Source organism: Ranitomeya imitator, chromosome 1 (genome assembly GCF_032444005.1).
Source record: "Ranitomeya imitator isolate aRanImi1 chromosome 1, aRanImi1.pri, whole genome shotgun sequence".
Taxonomy (NCBI): domain Eukaryota; kingdom Metazoa; phylum Chordata; class Amphibia; order Anura; family Dendrobatidae; genus Ranitomeya; species Ranitomeya imitator.
This window is the reverse complement of record NC_091282.1, coordinates 1024073310-1024090242: the sequence shown is the minus strand read 5'-3', so window position 1 is coordinate 1024090242 and position 16933 is coordinate 1024073310. Positions and strand designations below refer to the sequence as shown.

General features: G+C 43.8%; 1 protein-coding gene across 1 annotated transcript in view; it reads right to left on the bottom strand.

The window, feature by feature from the left end:
• Positions 1–202: 202 nt before the first annotated feature.
• USP38 (ubiquitin specific peptidase 38) overlaps positions 203–16933 on the bottom strand; it is an 85916-nt gene continuing 69185 nt past the window's right edge. The window contains exons 9-11 of the mRNA XM_069744004.1: positions 8595–8701; positions 6706–8038; positions 203–1115 (exon numbers count right to left, since the gene is read on the bottom strand). Of these exons, the coding sequence (XP_069600105.1) occupies positions 954–1115; positions 6706–8038; positions 8595–8701 (1602 nt within the window). The 3' untranslated portion in view covers positions 203–953. The remainder of the gene's footprint in view (positions 1116–6705; positions 8039–8594; positions 8702–16933) is intronic.

The window sequence follows — 16933 nt, the reverse complement described above, 5'->3', positions numbered from 1 at the left end:
AAGTTATCCCTATCCATATGATCGGGATGACTTTCCAAAAGCTGGGGGCCCAACCCGTCGGAACACCACCAATCCAGAACTCGAAAGAACAAATGCACTATACACAGATGCATGCACACGGATACACACTCACATATATACTTATGTACACATTTTGAATTATTATTTTTTTGTTAGAAATAACAGCAAGACCATAAGAACATTTATGGAACCACTGTTTTACTTCAGCAATAAAGTAACTTTAAGCCGCAATTCTTCATATTAACAATATTGAATACTTATCACACGAGACAATCCAGAGGAATCTCATTTTGATTTACAGTACTGCAAGGCACATACAGAACTTTCCCTCATTTAACACAGCAGATGTACTCCCTGAAATAGAATTTTAAAAAATTCTGAAAACAATTTAGAAATACTATAAAGTTAGCATTTTGTTTTCTAGTTTAAAAAGAAAAAAAGTTTTTAAAGTTTGTAGAAGACCATGCATTTTCATAAAAAGTGACTTCATGGATCTATACACATATTCTTTCTGGTGCTTTATATTTTAGTGGAAAATACCCTGAACTGGATCAGAATGCAAACCATTATTGCTTTCGGCATAGGATGCACCATAAAGCTTTCACTATTTCAGGAAAATGTAACAAAACAATGTAGTGAAAAAGAACAAAAAAGTACCGGTTTCACAGATCGCTACACTCTTATAATTGTATTTATAGAAGAACTGTATATATATAGGCAGCATTTTTTTTTAAGGAGGAACACACTGATGCATATCCATTCAAGTTTACATAAATCTTGTAAATATAGAAGCTGCCCGTCAATTAAATGGATTGGTTTATGTTCAGTGAAATGCGATATGTCACAGTCAGAAATTGAGTTACACAGTCTCATCGGCCAGTGTGGTTTTGTCATCAGTGCATACTGGACAATATATTGACATTTAGTCTTATTCAAAAGACAAGTCTGCCAATGGTGCTGAACCCTCCTTCTCCACCGCCGCCGGTGGGACCGCAGCTCCCAGGTGGGTCATTGTCATCAAAACCATTAGGTCGAAAAGAGCAGGAAGCAGATGCTGCTTGTAGGGCTCGTGTGCGTGCATTCAGTTCTTGCTCCTAAAGAAGGTAAAAAAATACATTCTTGTTACTTGAAAGAAAACATACACATTTACCGCATTTTTCGGACTATAAGACGCACCCAGGTTTTAGAGGTGGAAAATAGGGAAAAAATAATATTTTAAGCCAAAAAAAAAAAAAAATTCTGGTAAAATACCATACTATTATATGTGGTGTTATTATATATAATAGTATGTTGGAAGCTGTGGGTAGAAGATGGTGCTGCAGGACCAGTGTGGTGTCTGTAAAGTACTATATGAAGGCGCTGGAGGGTGAGTATAAGAATGGGGGCACAGGGCTTATATTTAAAGCACCACTCCAGAACTGAAAAATAACACTGGAGTGCTGCTTTAAGATCCCATTGGGAGAACTATAACTCCCAGCATGTCCTGAAGATCCTATGGCATGCTGGGAGTTATAGTTCACCACAGGAGTGGCAGAGTGCTTTATTGTGTGTTGCAAAGACTAACCTTTTAATTGTGCCAGCCACTGTGGTGAGGTGAAAAGCTGGAGTATCCCATAACTGCACACACAGAGTCCTCCCTGCCTTTCCACAGCACAGGTCATAAGAGGAAGCTTGCAGATTCCAGTGGGGAGTCTGAAGGACCTGTGATGACATCAGAAGAGGTAGGGCTCTGTGCCATCATGTGATGCTCCAGCCCGCCCTCTTCATGACATCACAGAGGTCCTTATGCCTCATCATCCAGCACAGCCAGGCATGCGGCGATCTTCTCTCCTCTGCCACTCTGCTGCTGCCCCCTCCTCAAACGGACACACAGATCTCCCCAGCTGCTACAGGAATCTGGCGCTGGGGAAACCATGTGTGTCCCTGTTTAAGTGAAGGACTATTCATTCATTGCTCAGCTGACAGGTGGGCGGGGAAGCGGCTAATGAATATTCACTGCACTTTAATCATGGGGACCACGTGGTTTCCCCAGCACTGGATTCCCGGCAGTGGGGACATTTTTCTGCCTCCTGAAGTGGGATCACAGTGCAATCCCACTGCTGCTGCCCCTCCCCACATGCTATATTCCGACGCACCCACACTTTCCTCCCAAATTGGAGGAAAAAAAGTGCGTCTTCTGGTCGGAAAAATACGGTATATATACTACTTAGTAAAACCAATTGGTCCACATGAATTTTTGCAGCATATCATTACGGTAATTCTTGTCCTTATATATAATAGCCTCTACCCAACATTCGCCGTACATGTAAGGCACAAGTCGTAAGCGGAAGTATGGAGTGGGCCAACAGGGTGATCTTGCTCCATAAAAAAAAAAAAAAAAAATCAGGTAATGGCCGTGTTTCAGCTAGGACCTGCATCCAACAATAACAGGTGGCTGGAAGCACTGCCCTTGATTGTTAACATGCTATATGCCAGTGTCCAATTCTGAAAATGGAATCAATGACACACTGACATGGGGGCTTGTCATTCTATGTGCTCGTGACATGATCGTGGGTCGCCGATGGGTTGTAATGACAGTCGCAGGTCTGGTGAAGAACTACAATCTTGTCATTATGGAGCTGATCAAGACAACATAAGAGTTAAAATCACCACCCTTTATCAACATTAAAAATAATGATGATTAAAAAAAACAAAAAAAAAACCCTGTGGTATCACCGCATTCAGAAAAGTCTGATCTACCAAAATATAAAAATAATTAACCCAATCGGTAAACATAGGGGACAGTACATAGTAATTTTCACATCCACTCATTGTCTCTTTGTCTGTATGAGTTTAATAGATTACTAATAATTTCTTTTTTTAATAAAATTCTCAAATACTTGCTACATTAACCGATCAGTAAAAAATTAAAGAATGTCAAAATTATGTTATGATCATTGCTACAATACTACAAAAAATGTTGTAACAAGCGATAAAACATCATATCTATCCATAAATGGTATCAATTAAACCATTTTCTCGCTCCACATAAAATAAGCCATCACACAAGCTCCATCAACTGAAAAATGAAAACATTACAGGTCTCAGAAAATGGAGACACAGCCCAATTTTTTTTAAACTTTTTTCACCACTAAAATAAAAAAACCTTGAGTTTATTTTGCCGTTATCGTACAGATGAGGAGAATCATATATTACGAAGTCATTTTTACCACACAATGCATGCCATAAAACCATTTCTGAAAATCAATGTCAGAATTGTGCTTTTTTTTTTTTTTTCACAATTTCTCCACTTTTCAGCACACTATGTGGTAAAATGAATGGTGTCATTATTATTATTATACATTTTTATAGTGCCATTTATTCCATGGCGCTTTACATGTGAACGGGGCAAATATAGACAAGTACAATAAACATGAGTAAAACAAGGCACACACAAGTACAGGAGGAGAGAGGACCTTGCCCGTGAGGGTTCACAGTCTACAGGGGATGGGTGAGGATACACAGAGAGGGTAGAGCTGGTCATGCCGTGGTTCAGTAGACTGGCGATCACTGCAGGTTGTAGGCTTGTCAGAGGAGATGGGTGTTCAGGTTCCTCTTGAAGGTTTCCGTGGTAGGCGAGAGCATAATGTGTTGGAGTAGAGAGTTCCAGAGTATAGGGGAAGCACGGGAGAAGTCTTGGATGAGGTTGTGGGAGGAAGAGACGAGAGAGGAGTAGAGAAGGACATCATGAGACGATCGAAGGTTGCGTGTAGGTAGGTAACGGGAGACCATGTCACAGATGTATGGAGGAGTCAGGTTGTGAATGGCTTTGTATGTCATTGTTAGTGTTTTGAACTGTAGCCTCTGGGCAATAGGAAGCCAGTGAAGGGCCTAGCAGAGAGGAGAGGCTGGGGAGTAACGGGGAGACTGGTGGATTAGTCGGGCAGCAGAGTTTAGGATGGATTGGAGTGGTGCCAGAGTGCTAGAGGGGCGGCCAGAGAGTAGGAGGTTGCAGTAGTCGAGGCGGGAGATGATAAGGGCATGTACTAGTGTTTTTGTGGTTTCATGGTCAAGGAACGCATGGATCCGGGAAATGTTTTTGCGTTGGAATCGGCAAGAGGAGGCAACGGCTTGGATATGTGGCTTGAAAGAGAGGGTAGACTCAAGGATCACCCTGAGGCACCGAGCGTGCGGGACCGGGGAAAGTGAGCAGCCATTTGCATTGATGGATAGGTCGGGTGGAGGGGTAGAGTGAGGTGAGGGAAAGATGATGAATTATGCTTTGTCCATATTCAGTTTTAGAAAACGAGCAGAAAAGGATGAAATAGCAGACAGACATTGTGGGATTTTGGTCAGTAAGGATCTGTGTAGAAATGATATTGTAAACAGTGAGATTCTATGAGCTGTCCCAGGCTGAAGGTGTTGATGGAGAAGAGTAGGGGTCCTACAACTGAGCCTTGGGGAATACCGACAGACAGGGGGCGAGGTGAGGAGATGGTGTGGGAGAGGGAGACACTAATGTCCGGTCTGTTAGATATGATGAGATCAAGGATAGGGCCAAGTCTGTGATGCCAAGAGATGAGAGAATCTGTAACAGGAGGGAGTGGTCCACAATGTCGAAGGCAGAAGACAGGTCCAGGAGGAGGACAGTAGTGTCGCTTGCTCTTGGCGGTTAGTAGGTCATTGGTCACTTTAGTTAGAGCAGTTTCAATTGAGTGATGTGGTCGGAAGCCAGATTGTGACCAGTCAAAGAGTGAGCAGGAGAGGTGGGAGGACAGTTCAAGATGGACATGCTGTTCCAGTAGTTTTGAGGCATAAGGGAGAAGGGATATCGGGCGATAGCTGGACACAGAGGATGGTCGAGGGAGGGTTTTTTGAGGATAGGTGTGATTGATGCTTGTTTGAAGGATGAGGGGAAGACACCGTTTGTAAGTGAAAGGTTGAAGAGTTGTGTTAGGGTTGGGATGAAGACTTTTGCGAGGTTTGGGATGAGGTGGGACGGGAGCGAGTCAAGCGTGCAAGTGGTGAGATGTGATTTTGACAGAAGGATGGCCCATTCAAAAGGCCCACAAAAAATAAGCTCTCATATGTCCATGCAGACAGAAAAATACAAAAGTTACGGCTCTGGGAAGAGGAGGAAAAAATGAAAACGCAAATTGGCCACATCGTGAAGGTGTCAACTATCTGTCAAGCAGCTCAGCATATGGACAATATTCTATTTTTGTGCTATATACAGATTTTTTTTTTTTTTAACTCCTTTACCCCCCAAGGGTGGTTTGCATGTTAATGACCAGGCCAATTTTTAAAATTCTGACCACTGTCCCTTTATGAGGTTATAACTCTGGAACGCTTCAACGGATCCTTTTGATTCTGCCCATGTTTTTGCGTGACATATTGTACTTCATGACAGTGGTAAAATTTCTTTGATATGACTTGTGTTGGTGAAAAAAATGGAAATTTGGCCAAAGTTTTGAAAATTTCGCAATTTTCCAACTTTGAATTTTCATGCCCTTAAATCACACAGATATGTCATACAATATCCTTAATAAGTAATATTTCCCACATGTCTACTTTACATCAGCACAATTTTGTAACCAAAAATTTGTTAGGGAGTTATAAGGGTTAAAAGTTGACCAGCGATTTCCCATTTTTATACCATTCTTTTTTTTTTTAGGGACCACATCACATTTGAAGTCACTTTGAGGGGTCTATATGCTATAAAATACCCAAAAGTGACACCATTCTAAAAACTGCACACCTCAAGGTACAGTTTATTAACCCTTTTGGTGCTTCACAGGAATTTAAGGAATTTTTTTTAAATGAACATTTTATTTTTTTTTTTCACAAAAAAATTACTTCAGAATCAAATTTTTGTTATTTTTCCAAGGACAACAGGAGAAATTGGACACCAAAAGTTGTTGTACAATTTGTCCTGAGTATGCTGATACCCCATATGTAGGGGTAAACCCCTGTTTGGGCGCATGGCAGAGATCAGAAGGGAAGGAGCACCGTTTGACTTTTTCAACGCAAAATTGGCTGGAATTGAGATCGGATGCCATGTCGCGTTTGGTGAGCTCCTGATGTGCCTAAACAGTGGAAACCCCCCACAAAAAACACCATTTTGGAAACTAGACCCCCAAGGAACTTATTTAGATGTGTGGTGAGAACTTTGAACCCCCATAGAAGCGGTCAGAGCTGCAGCTTCTGTGCACTGACCTTAGAGACTTCCTGACATGCACTGTGCATGACAGGAAGTCTCTCAGCTCTGGAGACCTGGATGTCATCATGACATCGGGTCTCCATGGCAGCGGAGTCTGTCAGCCTCTGTGCCGACTCCAAAACACTGCGATCATGTTTGATCACAGCGTTCCGGGGGTTAAAGTGCCGGGAGCGGTCTGCACACCACCCGTATGCGCAACCGATCGGCTATGACGTACCATCCCATCCATGGTAAGATGGGCCCAGCCCACATAGACAGGATAGTATGTTGGATGTCAGAAAAGGGTTAATACACTTCACCCTTTTTCTTTCAAAAAATATTTTGCAAATGCTTCTACACATTACATAGCCCTAGTTGCAGGAGTAGGAGCATCAATGCAGACTTGGGATCTGCATCACCAGGTGACAAAAGACAGTGGGTAGTCATTAACAGATTAATGTAGTTTATCAGTTAATAAAATCCACAGCATAGTTGTTAGCCCATACCTGTAAATAGAGTTTGTTATCCTTTGTAATAGCATCCATGAGCTCCTTCTGAAGTGGGGGCTCTCCATTGACCCATAGTCCATGAGCAGAACTAGACTGAACATTCTCTAGATCACCAGAGCTGTGTTTTTTATAGATCAGCACATAGGCAGTATCCTTTGGAAATCGACTTGTAATATTTAAAACGGACTCAAAAGATGTAAAAGTCACCCTGCTGTCATTAAACAGAAACCATTCTTTTGACAGATCATTGCACGGTTTGTCATTTCCAACAACCACATTGCAAGTCTCCTTGCCTACTATCTGACTTTGATGAGAAATGGATTTCTCTGGTTGGATACATCTTGTTGAATTGGAGATATTCCTAGCGTATGAGTAATAATGACCACTTTCTGAAGAGGTGCCAGAATGGACGACAATGGAACTTAAAACGTAAGGTATAAGTTGTGTGCAGCTCATATCTTCAGTACCAGATGGTTTTAGCTTCTTGGCCAAATTTTCTCCAACATCAGGAATGTCAACATCTCTATTCCAATCCCCAGGAGAAGCCACTGAGGTAGTTCTCTCTACTGGCAGCTCAAGTACCAGTGGAATGGACACATTATCCAGAATTTTACGCCTCACATGACATTTTGGATCATATGAAAATCTTAATAAAGTTAATATGAGGTATTCTGGCTCTTCCAGGATTTGCATAGTCTTTTCAGCATTCTGGAGGGAAGAACACTTTTCGCAATGATAACGATTTTCTCCATCAAGGATCTCAGGAGCTAAGAAATAATTTAACAAGTCTGTTACAGACAATGGTTTATCTCGTCCACTGTTTCTACAAGAGTCAATAGCACACTCTACTATACTTTCACATGTAGGGGTGTTTATTGCACAAGAACTATTGGCCTGAACGTCACTCCCTGCAGATTTCGGCTTGGTGGAGTCATTGTCACATTCAGAAGATGGAAGAGTCTCAGTTTTCAATTCAGTTTCCGGTACAACATCAATTTCTATACAATCATCATCTTTTTTTACAGGTAAGCAGATCATGTTCTGTGCAGGTTTATCAGCTGCTGAAGGACAAAATGCTAAAGAAAGGTCTGAGAAGGCTTCTATTTTCTGTGAAGTACTCCTGCAGTTCAGGCAGCAAATGTTAGTTTGGAGCTTTCCTCCAAACATACTTTCTATCAGGGTCTTATCATCACTTCTCCAGCTTGTGTTCTGTAGATTGGGAATGACATCTGCCGCTGAAGGGGAGCATGGCTGCACATTACCATCAGTGATCATAGTATCTGGACTCCTGGAGGACAAAGCTTTGAGGGTTTTCTCCTCTTCATGTAATCTAACATAGACAAATTATAATTTATTAACAACATGGAAAGACAAATAAAAATTAGATGGTTAAGTGATCAATTAGATCCACCAAAATAATCTCCACACTCTATGATCTGCAAAGTACACCACCCTGATGGACGTAAGTGGCTATTTTTCTTAATCAATTGTTACCATTATCAGGGGTTTTACTTTACCATACATAAGAGAAAAAAAGACTTACTTCGCCTCCTCTCTTTCTTAAATATTAATAAAACAACTTTTATAGAAATTGTCCAATATATATTAATTATAAAAAAAAAATATGGATGGATTTAAATTCTTGTAAATTCTTGAGGCTGCTTATCTCCCACAGCCTGAAGACACTGTCAGCTGACACCTGTAATTGGCTAAGGGGCCTCCTATTACTACTACAACTTCTTGTAAAGTACATACTTGAGCAAAATCAGTTTGTGAGGCCCATTCTATGACAATGTAGGATCTGCTTTAATTACTTTTTAACAAGGAAATGGGTTATTTAGATTCAGGGCAAGAAAAATGAGTCAATTAATACAATTCTTCTATACCTGTCTAAGAGAAATCGGAGATACTCAGAACAATCTTGCTGAGATCGTGGTGTGAACCAAGGTGGTCTAGATGCCTCGAAGAAAACCTGGGGTGCATATGCTTCTCTCTATGAAAAAAAAAAACAAAAACAAACAAACAAGAACTTCAAGCAACAATATTATTATTCATTATTATTATTTATTTATATAGCACCATTAATTCCATGGTGCTGTACATGAGACAGGGTTACATACAAATTACAGATATCACTTACAGTAAGCAAACTAACAATGACAGACTGGTACAGAGGGCAGAGGACCCTGACCTTGCGGGCTTACACAGGACAATCTCCGGCATCTTCTAGGGTGATTAACCCACAATATAATGATGTTTCACAATGCATTATATGCATCATCATAGTGTATTGTCACGTCATAGTAATACGCCATAGGCAATGGAAATTACTAACGTTGACCAAGTGGAGAGCATACAGGATGAAGAAGATGAAGAGTCAGGTGAGGGTTAGGAGAGTATCATTTGTCTTTCCAGCATATATTTTATTATGCTCTGGGGTCTGGAGAAACTTGTGACTTGTGTTAAATTAATTCAATGTGAATCAAATTTCTGCACCAAATTTGAGAAAACGTACAAATTCAAATTTTGGCAGATTTGCTCATCAGTAAGTAAAAGTAAATGTACCAGATACAATATGTTTACAGATACACGCCTCATAAGATATCTGGTGGCTGTGTGTTCCTAATAATGAAAAGTAAATTCTGGTGCAAATTATAGTAAATATGTTGGGCCATATGCAGCCCTGTCTCCTTCTGCAAAGCTACTGCCGTCTTTTAAAAAAAAAAATAAAATAAAAAAAAATAAGTTCTACATTATAGATTTACTGTAGATATGCTGTGTAAACAAAATGATAAAAATCTCTAAATCATCTAAATCAACCAATAAATCTATAATAATATTTATCACCTTTAACTATGTTTTCGTTTAAGTTTGTGTATCCATTATTAACCCCTTAACGACCGCCGATACGCCTTTTAACGGCGGCAGTTAAGGGTACTTAAACCACAGCGCCGTTAATTAACGGCGCTGTGGAAAAAGTAAATAGCGGCCCCCAGAGTCCGATTTTCTCCGGGGTCTCGGCTGCTGGGGGTAGCCGAGACCCTAGAGAACATGATTCGGGGGGGGTTTTTTACCGACCCCACTTTTGCAATCGCCGGTAATTAACCGTTTACCGGCGATCGCAAAAAACAAAACAAAATGCAATTTCCCTTTTAATTTCTCTGTCCTCCGATGTGATCGCACATCAGAGGACAGAGAAAAGGGGTCCCAGATAGCCCCCCGATACTCACCTGTCTCCCCTGGTGCTCCTCTTGGCTCCGCCATCTTTTTCCGGCAAAAAAATGGCGGGCGCATGCGTAGTGCGCCCGCCGGCCGGCACCGGGAGAATCTTTGGGGTCTCGGCTGCCGGGGGTAGCCGAGACCCCAAAGAACATGATCGGGGTCGGTTTTACCGACCCCTGTTTTGCGATCGCCGGTAATTAACTGTTTACCGGCAACCGCAAAAAAAAAAAAAAGCAATGTGTACTTCTCTGTCCTCTGATGTGATTGCACATCAGAGGACAGAGAAATAGGGGGATTCGGGGACCCCATCATACTTACCGGTGTCCCTGGGTGCTCCTGCGTCCTCTCCTGCCCGCCGGCGTCTTCATGGGGAAGGAAAATGGCGGGCGCATGCGCAGTGCGCCCGCCATCTGTCGGGCCGGCAGGAGAAAGCAGTTGGGGCTAAAATTAGGGTTAGGGCTATGGTTAGGGTTGGGGCTAAATTTAGGGTTAGGGTTGGGGCTAAATTTAGGGTTAGGCTTCTTTCACACTTACGTCGGTACGGGGCCGTCGCAATGCGTCGGCCCGACATACCGACGCACGTTGTGAAAATTGTGCACAACGTGGGCAGCAGATGTAGTTTTTCAACGCATCCGCTGCCCAATCTATGTCTTGGGGAGGAGGGGGCGGAGTTACAGCCACACATGCGCGGTCAGAAATTGTGGACGCGACGTACAAAAAAAAAGTTACATTGAATGTTTTTTGTACCGACGGTCCGCCAAAACACAACTGATCTAGTGCACGACGGACGCGACGTGTGGCCATTCGTCGTGATCCGTCGGCAATAGAAGTCTATAGGCAAAAAACGCATCCTGCGGGCACATTTTCAGGACCCGTTTTTTGTCCAAAACGACCGACTGCGACGGATACCAAACGACGCAAGTGTGAAAGTAGCCTTAGGGCTAGGGTTAGGGTTGGGGCTAAAGTTAGGGCTAGGGTTGGGGCTAAAGTTAGGGTTATAAAAGGCACAGATTGGCCTCGGGGAGACCAAAACATCCAACACCGCGGAGACACCATCACGTGTTTCTCAACGCAGTGATTCCAGAACACTGCCCCCATCCCTTATGGGAAATATGCAGATGCATGTAAAGAAGCTGCGGAGACACCATCACGTGTTTCTCGACGCAAGCAGTGAATAGCCAGGCCTTTCCCCGGGAAGGAACAACCACGGGAAGGGCAGCATCCTATGAAGGAAAGCCACCTATGCCAAGCATGGTATCCATCCACAGACAGCTGTTTCGGGGTTTTTGCCCCTCATCAGTGTGGAGTAGGAATCTGGCTATTAGGAGCAGTGCCTAGTAAAAAGGCTATAAAGGCACAGATGATTGGCCTCGGGGAGACCAAAACATCCAACACCGCGGAGACACCATCACGTGTTTCTCAACGCAGTGATTCCAGAACACTGCCCCCATCCCTTATGGGAAATATGCAGATGCATGTAAAGAAGCTGCGGAGACACCATCACGTGTTTCTCCCCGAAACAGCTGTCTGTGGATGGATACCATGCTTGGCATAGGTGGCTTTCCTTCATAGGATGCTGCCCTTCCCATGGTTGTTCCTTCCCGGGGAAAGGCCTGGCTATTCAGTGCTATTAAGCAGCTTCTTTACATGCATCTAAAGTTAGGGTTAGAGTTGGGATTATGGTTAGGGTTTGGATTAGGGTTGGTATTAGGGTTAGGGTTGTGTTATGAAAGGCAATTCAGTACCACAATGGACATAGCGGTCAGAGCACATACAGTGATCTGACAATAACCCAAAATCATAGAACGAGCTCTGAGACGTGGGAACTCTGCAGACCGCAATCCCTAATCCTCTCCAAACAACACTAGAGGCAGCCGTGGATTGCGGCACAGCCCGAGAAATTAACTAGCCTGAAGATAGAAAATAAGCCTACCTTGCCTCAGAGAAATACCCCAAAGGAAAAGGCAGCCCCCCACATATAATGACTGTGAGTAAGATGAAAAGACAAACGTAGAGATGAAATAGATTCAGCAAAGTGAGGCCCGACTTTCTTAACAGAGCGAGGACAGAAAAGGTAACTTTGCGGTCTACACAAAACCCTAAAGAAAACCACGCAAAGGGGGCAAAAAGACCCTCCGTACCGAACTAACGGCACGGAGGTACACCCTTTGCGTCCCAGAGCTTCCAGCAAAAAATTAGACAAGCTGGACAGAAAAAATAGCAAACAAATAGCAAAGAAGAACTTAGCTATGCAGAGCAGCAGGCCACAGGAATGATCCAGGGAAAAGCAAGTCCAACACTGGAACATTGACAGGAAGCCAGGATCAAAGCATTAGGTGGAGTTAAGTAGAGCAGTACCTAACGACCTCACCAGATCACCTGAGGGAGGAAACTCAGAAGCCGCAGTACCACTTCCCTCCACCAACAGAAGCTCACAGAGAGAATCAGCCGAAGTACCACTTGTGACCACAGGAAGGAGCTCTGCCACAGAATTCACAACAGTACCCCCCCCTTGAGGAGGGGTCACCGAACCCTCACCAGAGCCCCCAGGCCGACCAGGATGAGCCACATGAAAGCCACGAACAAGATCGGGAGCATGGACATCAGAGGCAAAAACCCAGGAATTATCTTCCTGAGCATAACCCTTCCATTTAACCAGATACTGGAGTTTCCGTCTAGAAACACGAGAATCCAAAATCTTCTCCACAATATACTCCAATTCCCCCTCCACCAAAACCGGGGCAGGAGGATCAACAGATGGAACCATAGGTGCCACGTATCTCCGCAACAATGATCTATGGAATACGTTATGTATGGAAAAAGAATCTGGAAGGGTCAGACGAAAAAACACAGGATTAAGAACCTCAGAAATCCTATACGGACCAATGAAACGAGGTTTAAACTTAGGAGAGGAAACCTTCATAGGAATATGACGAGAAGATAACCAAACCAGATCCCCAACACGAAGTCGGGGACCCACACGGCGTCTGCGATTAGCGAAACGTTGAGCCTTCTCCTGGGACAAGGTCAAATTGTCCACTACATGAGTCCAAATCTGCCGCAACCTGTCCACCACAGTATCCACACCAGGACAGTCTGAAGACTCAACCTGTCCTGAAGAGAAACGAGGATGGAACCCAGAATTGCAGAAAAATGGCGAAACCAAGGTAGCCGAGCTGGCCCGATTATTAAGGGCGAACTCAGCCAAAGGCAAAAAGGACACCCAGTCATCCTGATCGGCAGAAACAAAGCATCTCAGATATGTTTCCAAGGTCTGATTGGTTCGTTCGGTCTGGCCATTAGTCTGAGGATGGAAAGCCGAGGAAAAAGACAAGTCAATGCCCATCCTACCACAAAAGGCTCGCCAAAACCTTGAAACAAACTGGGAACCTCTGTCAGAAACGATATTCTCTGGAATGCCATGTAAACGAACCACATGCTGGAAGAACAATGGCACCAAATCAGAGGAGGAAGGCAATTTAGACAAGGGTACCAAATGGACCATCTTAGAAAAGCGATCACAGACCACCCAAATGACTGACATCTTTTGAGAAACGGGAAGATCAGAAATAAAATCCATAGAGATATGTGTCCAAGGCCTCTTCGGGACCGGCAAGGGCAAAAGCAACCCACTGGCACGAGAACAGCAGGGCTTAGCCCGAGCACAAATCCCACAGGACTGCACAAAAGTACGCACATCCCGCGACAGAGACGGCCACCAAAAGGATCTAGCCACTAACTCTCTGGTACCAAAGAATCTAGGATGACCAGCCAACACCGAACAATGAACCTCAGAGACAACTTTATTGGTCCACTTATCAGGGACAAACAGTCTCTCCGCTGGACAACGATCAGGTTTATTAGCCTGAAATTTTTGCAGCACACGCCGCAAATCAGGGGAGATGGCAGACACAATTACTCCTTCCTTGAGGATACCCGCCGGCTCAGACAAACCCGGAGAGTCGGGCACAAAACTCCTAGACAGAGCATCCGCCTTCACATTTTTAGAGCCCGGAAGGTACGAAATCACAAAGTCAAAACGGGCAAAAAACAGCGACCAACGAGCCTGTCTAGGATTCAACCGCTTAGCAGACTCAAGATAAGTCAAGTTCTTATGATCAGTCAATACCACCACGCGATGCTTAGCTCCTTCAAGCCAATGACGCCACTCCTCGAATGCCCACTTCATGGCCAGCAACTCTCGGTTGCCCACATCATAATTTCGCTCAGCAGGCGAAAACTTCCTGGAAAAAAAAGCGCATGGTTTCATCACTGAGCAATCAGAACCTCTCTGCGACAAAACAGCCCCTGCTCCAATCTCAGAAGCATCAACCTCGACCTGGAACGGAAGAGAAACATCTGGTTGACACAACACAGGGGCAGAAGAAAAACGACGCTTCAACTCTTGAAAAGCTTCCACAGCAGCAGAAGACCAATTGACCAAATCAGCACCCTTCTTGGTCAAATCGGTCAATGGTTTGGCAATACTAGAAAAATTGCAGATGAAGCGACAATAAAAATTAGCAAAGCCCAGGAACTTTTGAAGACTTTTCAGAGATGCCGGCTGAGTCCAATCATGGATGGCTTAGACCTTAACAGGATCCATCTCGATAGTAGAAGGGGAAAAGATGAACCCCAAAAATGAAACCTTCTGCACACCAAAGAGACACTTTGATCCCTTCACAAACAAAGAATTAGCATGCAGGACCTGAAAAACTGTTCTGACCTGCTTCACATGAGACTCCCAATCATCCGAGAAGATCAAAATGTCATCCAAGTACACAATCAGGAATTTATCCAGGTACTCTCGGAAGATGTCATGCATAAAAGACTGAAACACTGATGGAGCATTGGCAAGTCCGAATGGCATCACTAGATACTCAAAATGACCCTCGGGCGTATTAAATGCAGTTTTCCATTCATCTCCTCGCCTGATTCGCACCAGATTATACGCACTATGAAGATCTATCTTGGTGAACCAACTAGCCCCCTTAATCCGAGCAAACAAATCAGATAATGGCAAGGGGTACTGAAATTTAACCGTGATCTTATTTAGAAGGCGGTAATCTATACAAGGTCTCAGCGAACCATCCTTCTTGGCTACAAAAAAGAACCCTGCTCCTAATGGTGACGATGACGGGCGAATATGCCCCTTCTCCAGGGATTCCTTCACATAACTGCGCATAGCGGCGTGCTCAGGCACGGATAAATTAAACAGTCGACCTTTTGGGAATTTACTACCAGGAATCAAATTGATAGCACAATCACAATCCCTATGCGGAGGTAGGGCATCGGACTTGGGCTCATCAAATACATCCCGGTAATCAGACAAGAACTCTGGAACCTCAGAAGGGGTGGATGACGAAATTGACAGAAATGGAACATCACCATGTACCCCCTGACAACCCCAGCTGGACACAGACATGGATTTCCAATCTAATACTGGATTATGGGCTTGTAGCCATGGCAACCCCAACACGACCACATCATGCAGATTATGCAACACCAGAAAGCGAATAACCTCCTGATGTGCAGGAGCCATGCACATGGTCAGCTGGGTCCAGTATTGAGGCTTATTCTTGGCCAAAGGCGTGGCATCAATTCCTCTCAATGGAATAGGACACTGCAAGGGCTCTAAGAGAAACCCACAACGCTTAGCATACTCCAAGTCCATCAAATTCAGGGCAGCGCCTGAATCCACAAATGCCATGACAGAATACGATGACAAAGAGCAGATCAAGGTAACAGACAGAAGAAATTTTGACTGTACCGTACCAATGGTGGCAGACCTAGCGAACCGCGTAGTGCGCTTAGGACAATCAGAGATAGCATGAGTGGAATCACCACAGTAGAAACACAGCCCATTCAGACGTCTGTGTTCTTGCCGTTCAACTCTGGTCAAAGTCCTATCGCACTGCATAGGCTCAGGTTTAAGCTCAGGTAATACCGCCAAATGGTGCACAGATTTACGCTCACGCAAGCGTCGACCGATCTGAATGGCCAAAGACAGACTCATTCAAACCAGCAGGCATAGGAAATCCCACCATGACATCCTTAAGGGCTTCAGAGAGACCCTTTCTGAACATAGCTGCCAGCGCAGATTCATTCCATTGAGTGAGCACAGACCACTTTCTAAATTTCTGACAATATACCTCTATCTCATCCTGACCCTGACAAAGAGCCAGCAAATTTTTCTCTGCCTGATCCACTGAATTAGGTTCATCGTACAGCAATCCGAGCGCCAGGAAAAACGCATCGATATTACTCAATGCAGGATCTCCTGGCGCAAGAGAAAATGCCCAGTCCTGAGGGTCGCCGCGCAAAAAAGAAATAACAATCAAAACCTGTTGAACTGGATCACCAGAGGAGCGAGGTTTCAAGGCCAGAAATAATTTACAATTATTTTTGAAACTCAGAAACTTAGTTCTATCTCCAAAAAACAAATCAGGAATAGGAATTCTTGGTTCTAACATAGATTTCTGATCAATAGTGTCTTGAATCTTTTGTACTCTTGCCGAGAGCTGATCCACAGATGAAGACAGACTTCTAATGTCCATCGCTACACCTGTGTACTGAACCACCCAAATGTCTAGGGGGAAAAAAAGGCAAAACACAGTGCAAAGAAAAAAAAATGGTCTCAGAACTTCTTTTTTCCCTCTATTGAGAATCATTAGTACTTTTGGGCTTCCTGTACTGTTCTGAAAGGCAATTCAGTACTACAATGGACATAGAATTCAGAGCACATACAGTGATCTGACAATAACCCAAAATCATAGAACGAGCTCTGAGACGTGGGAACTCTGCAGACCGCAATCCCTAATCCTCTCCAAACAACACTAGAGGCAGCCGTGGATTGCGCCTAACTCTGCCTATGCAACTCGGCAAAGCCTGAGAAACTAACTAGCCTGAAGATAGAAAATAAGCCTACCTTGCCTCAGAGAAATACCCCAAAGGAAAAGGCAGCCCCCCACATATAATGACTGTGAGTTAAGATGAAAAGACA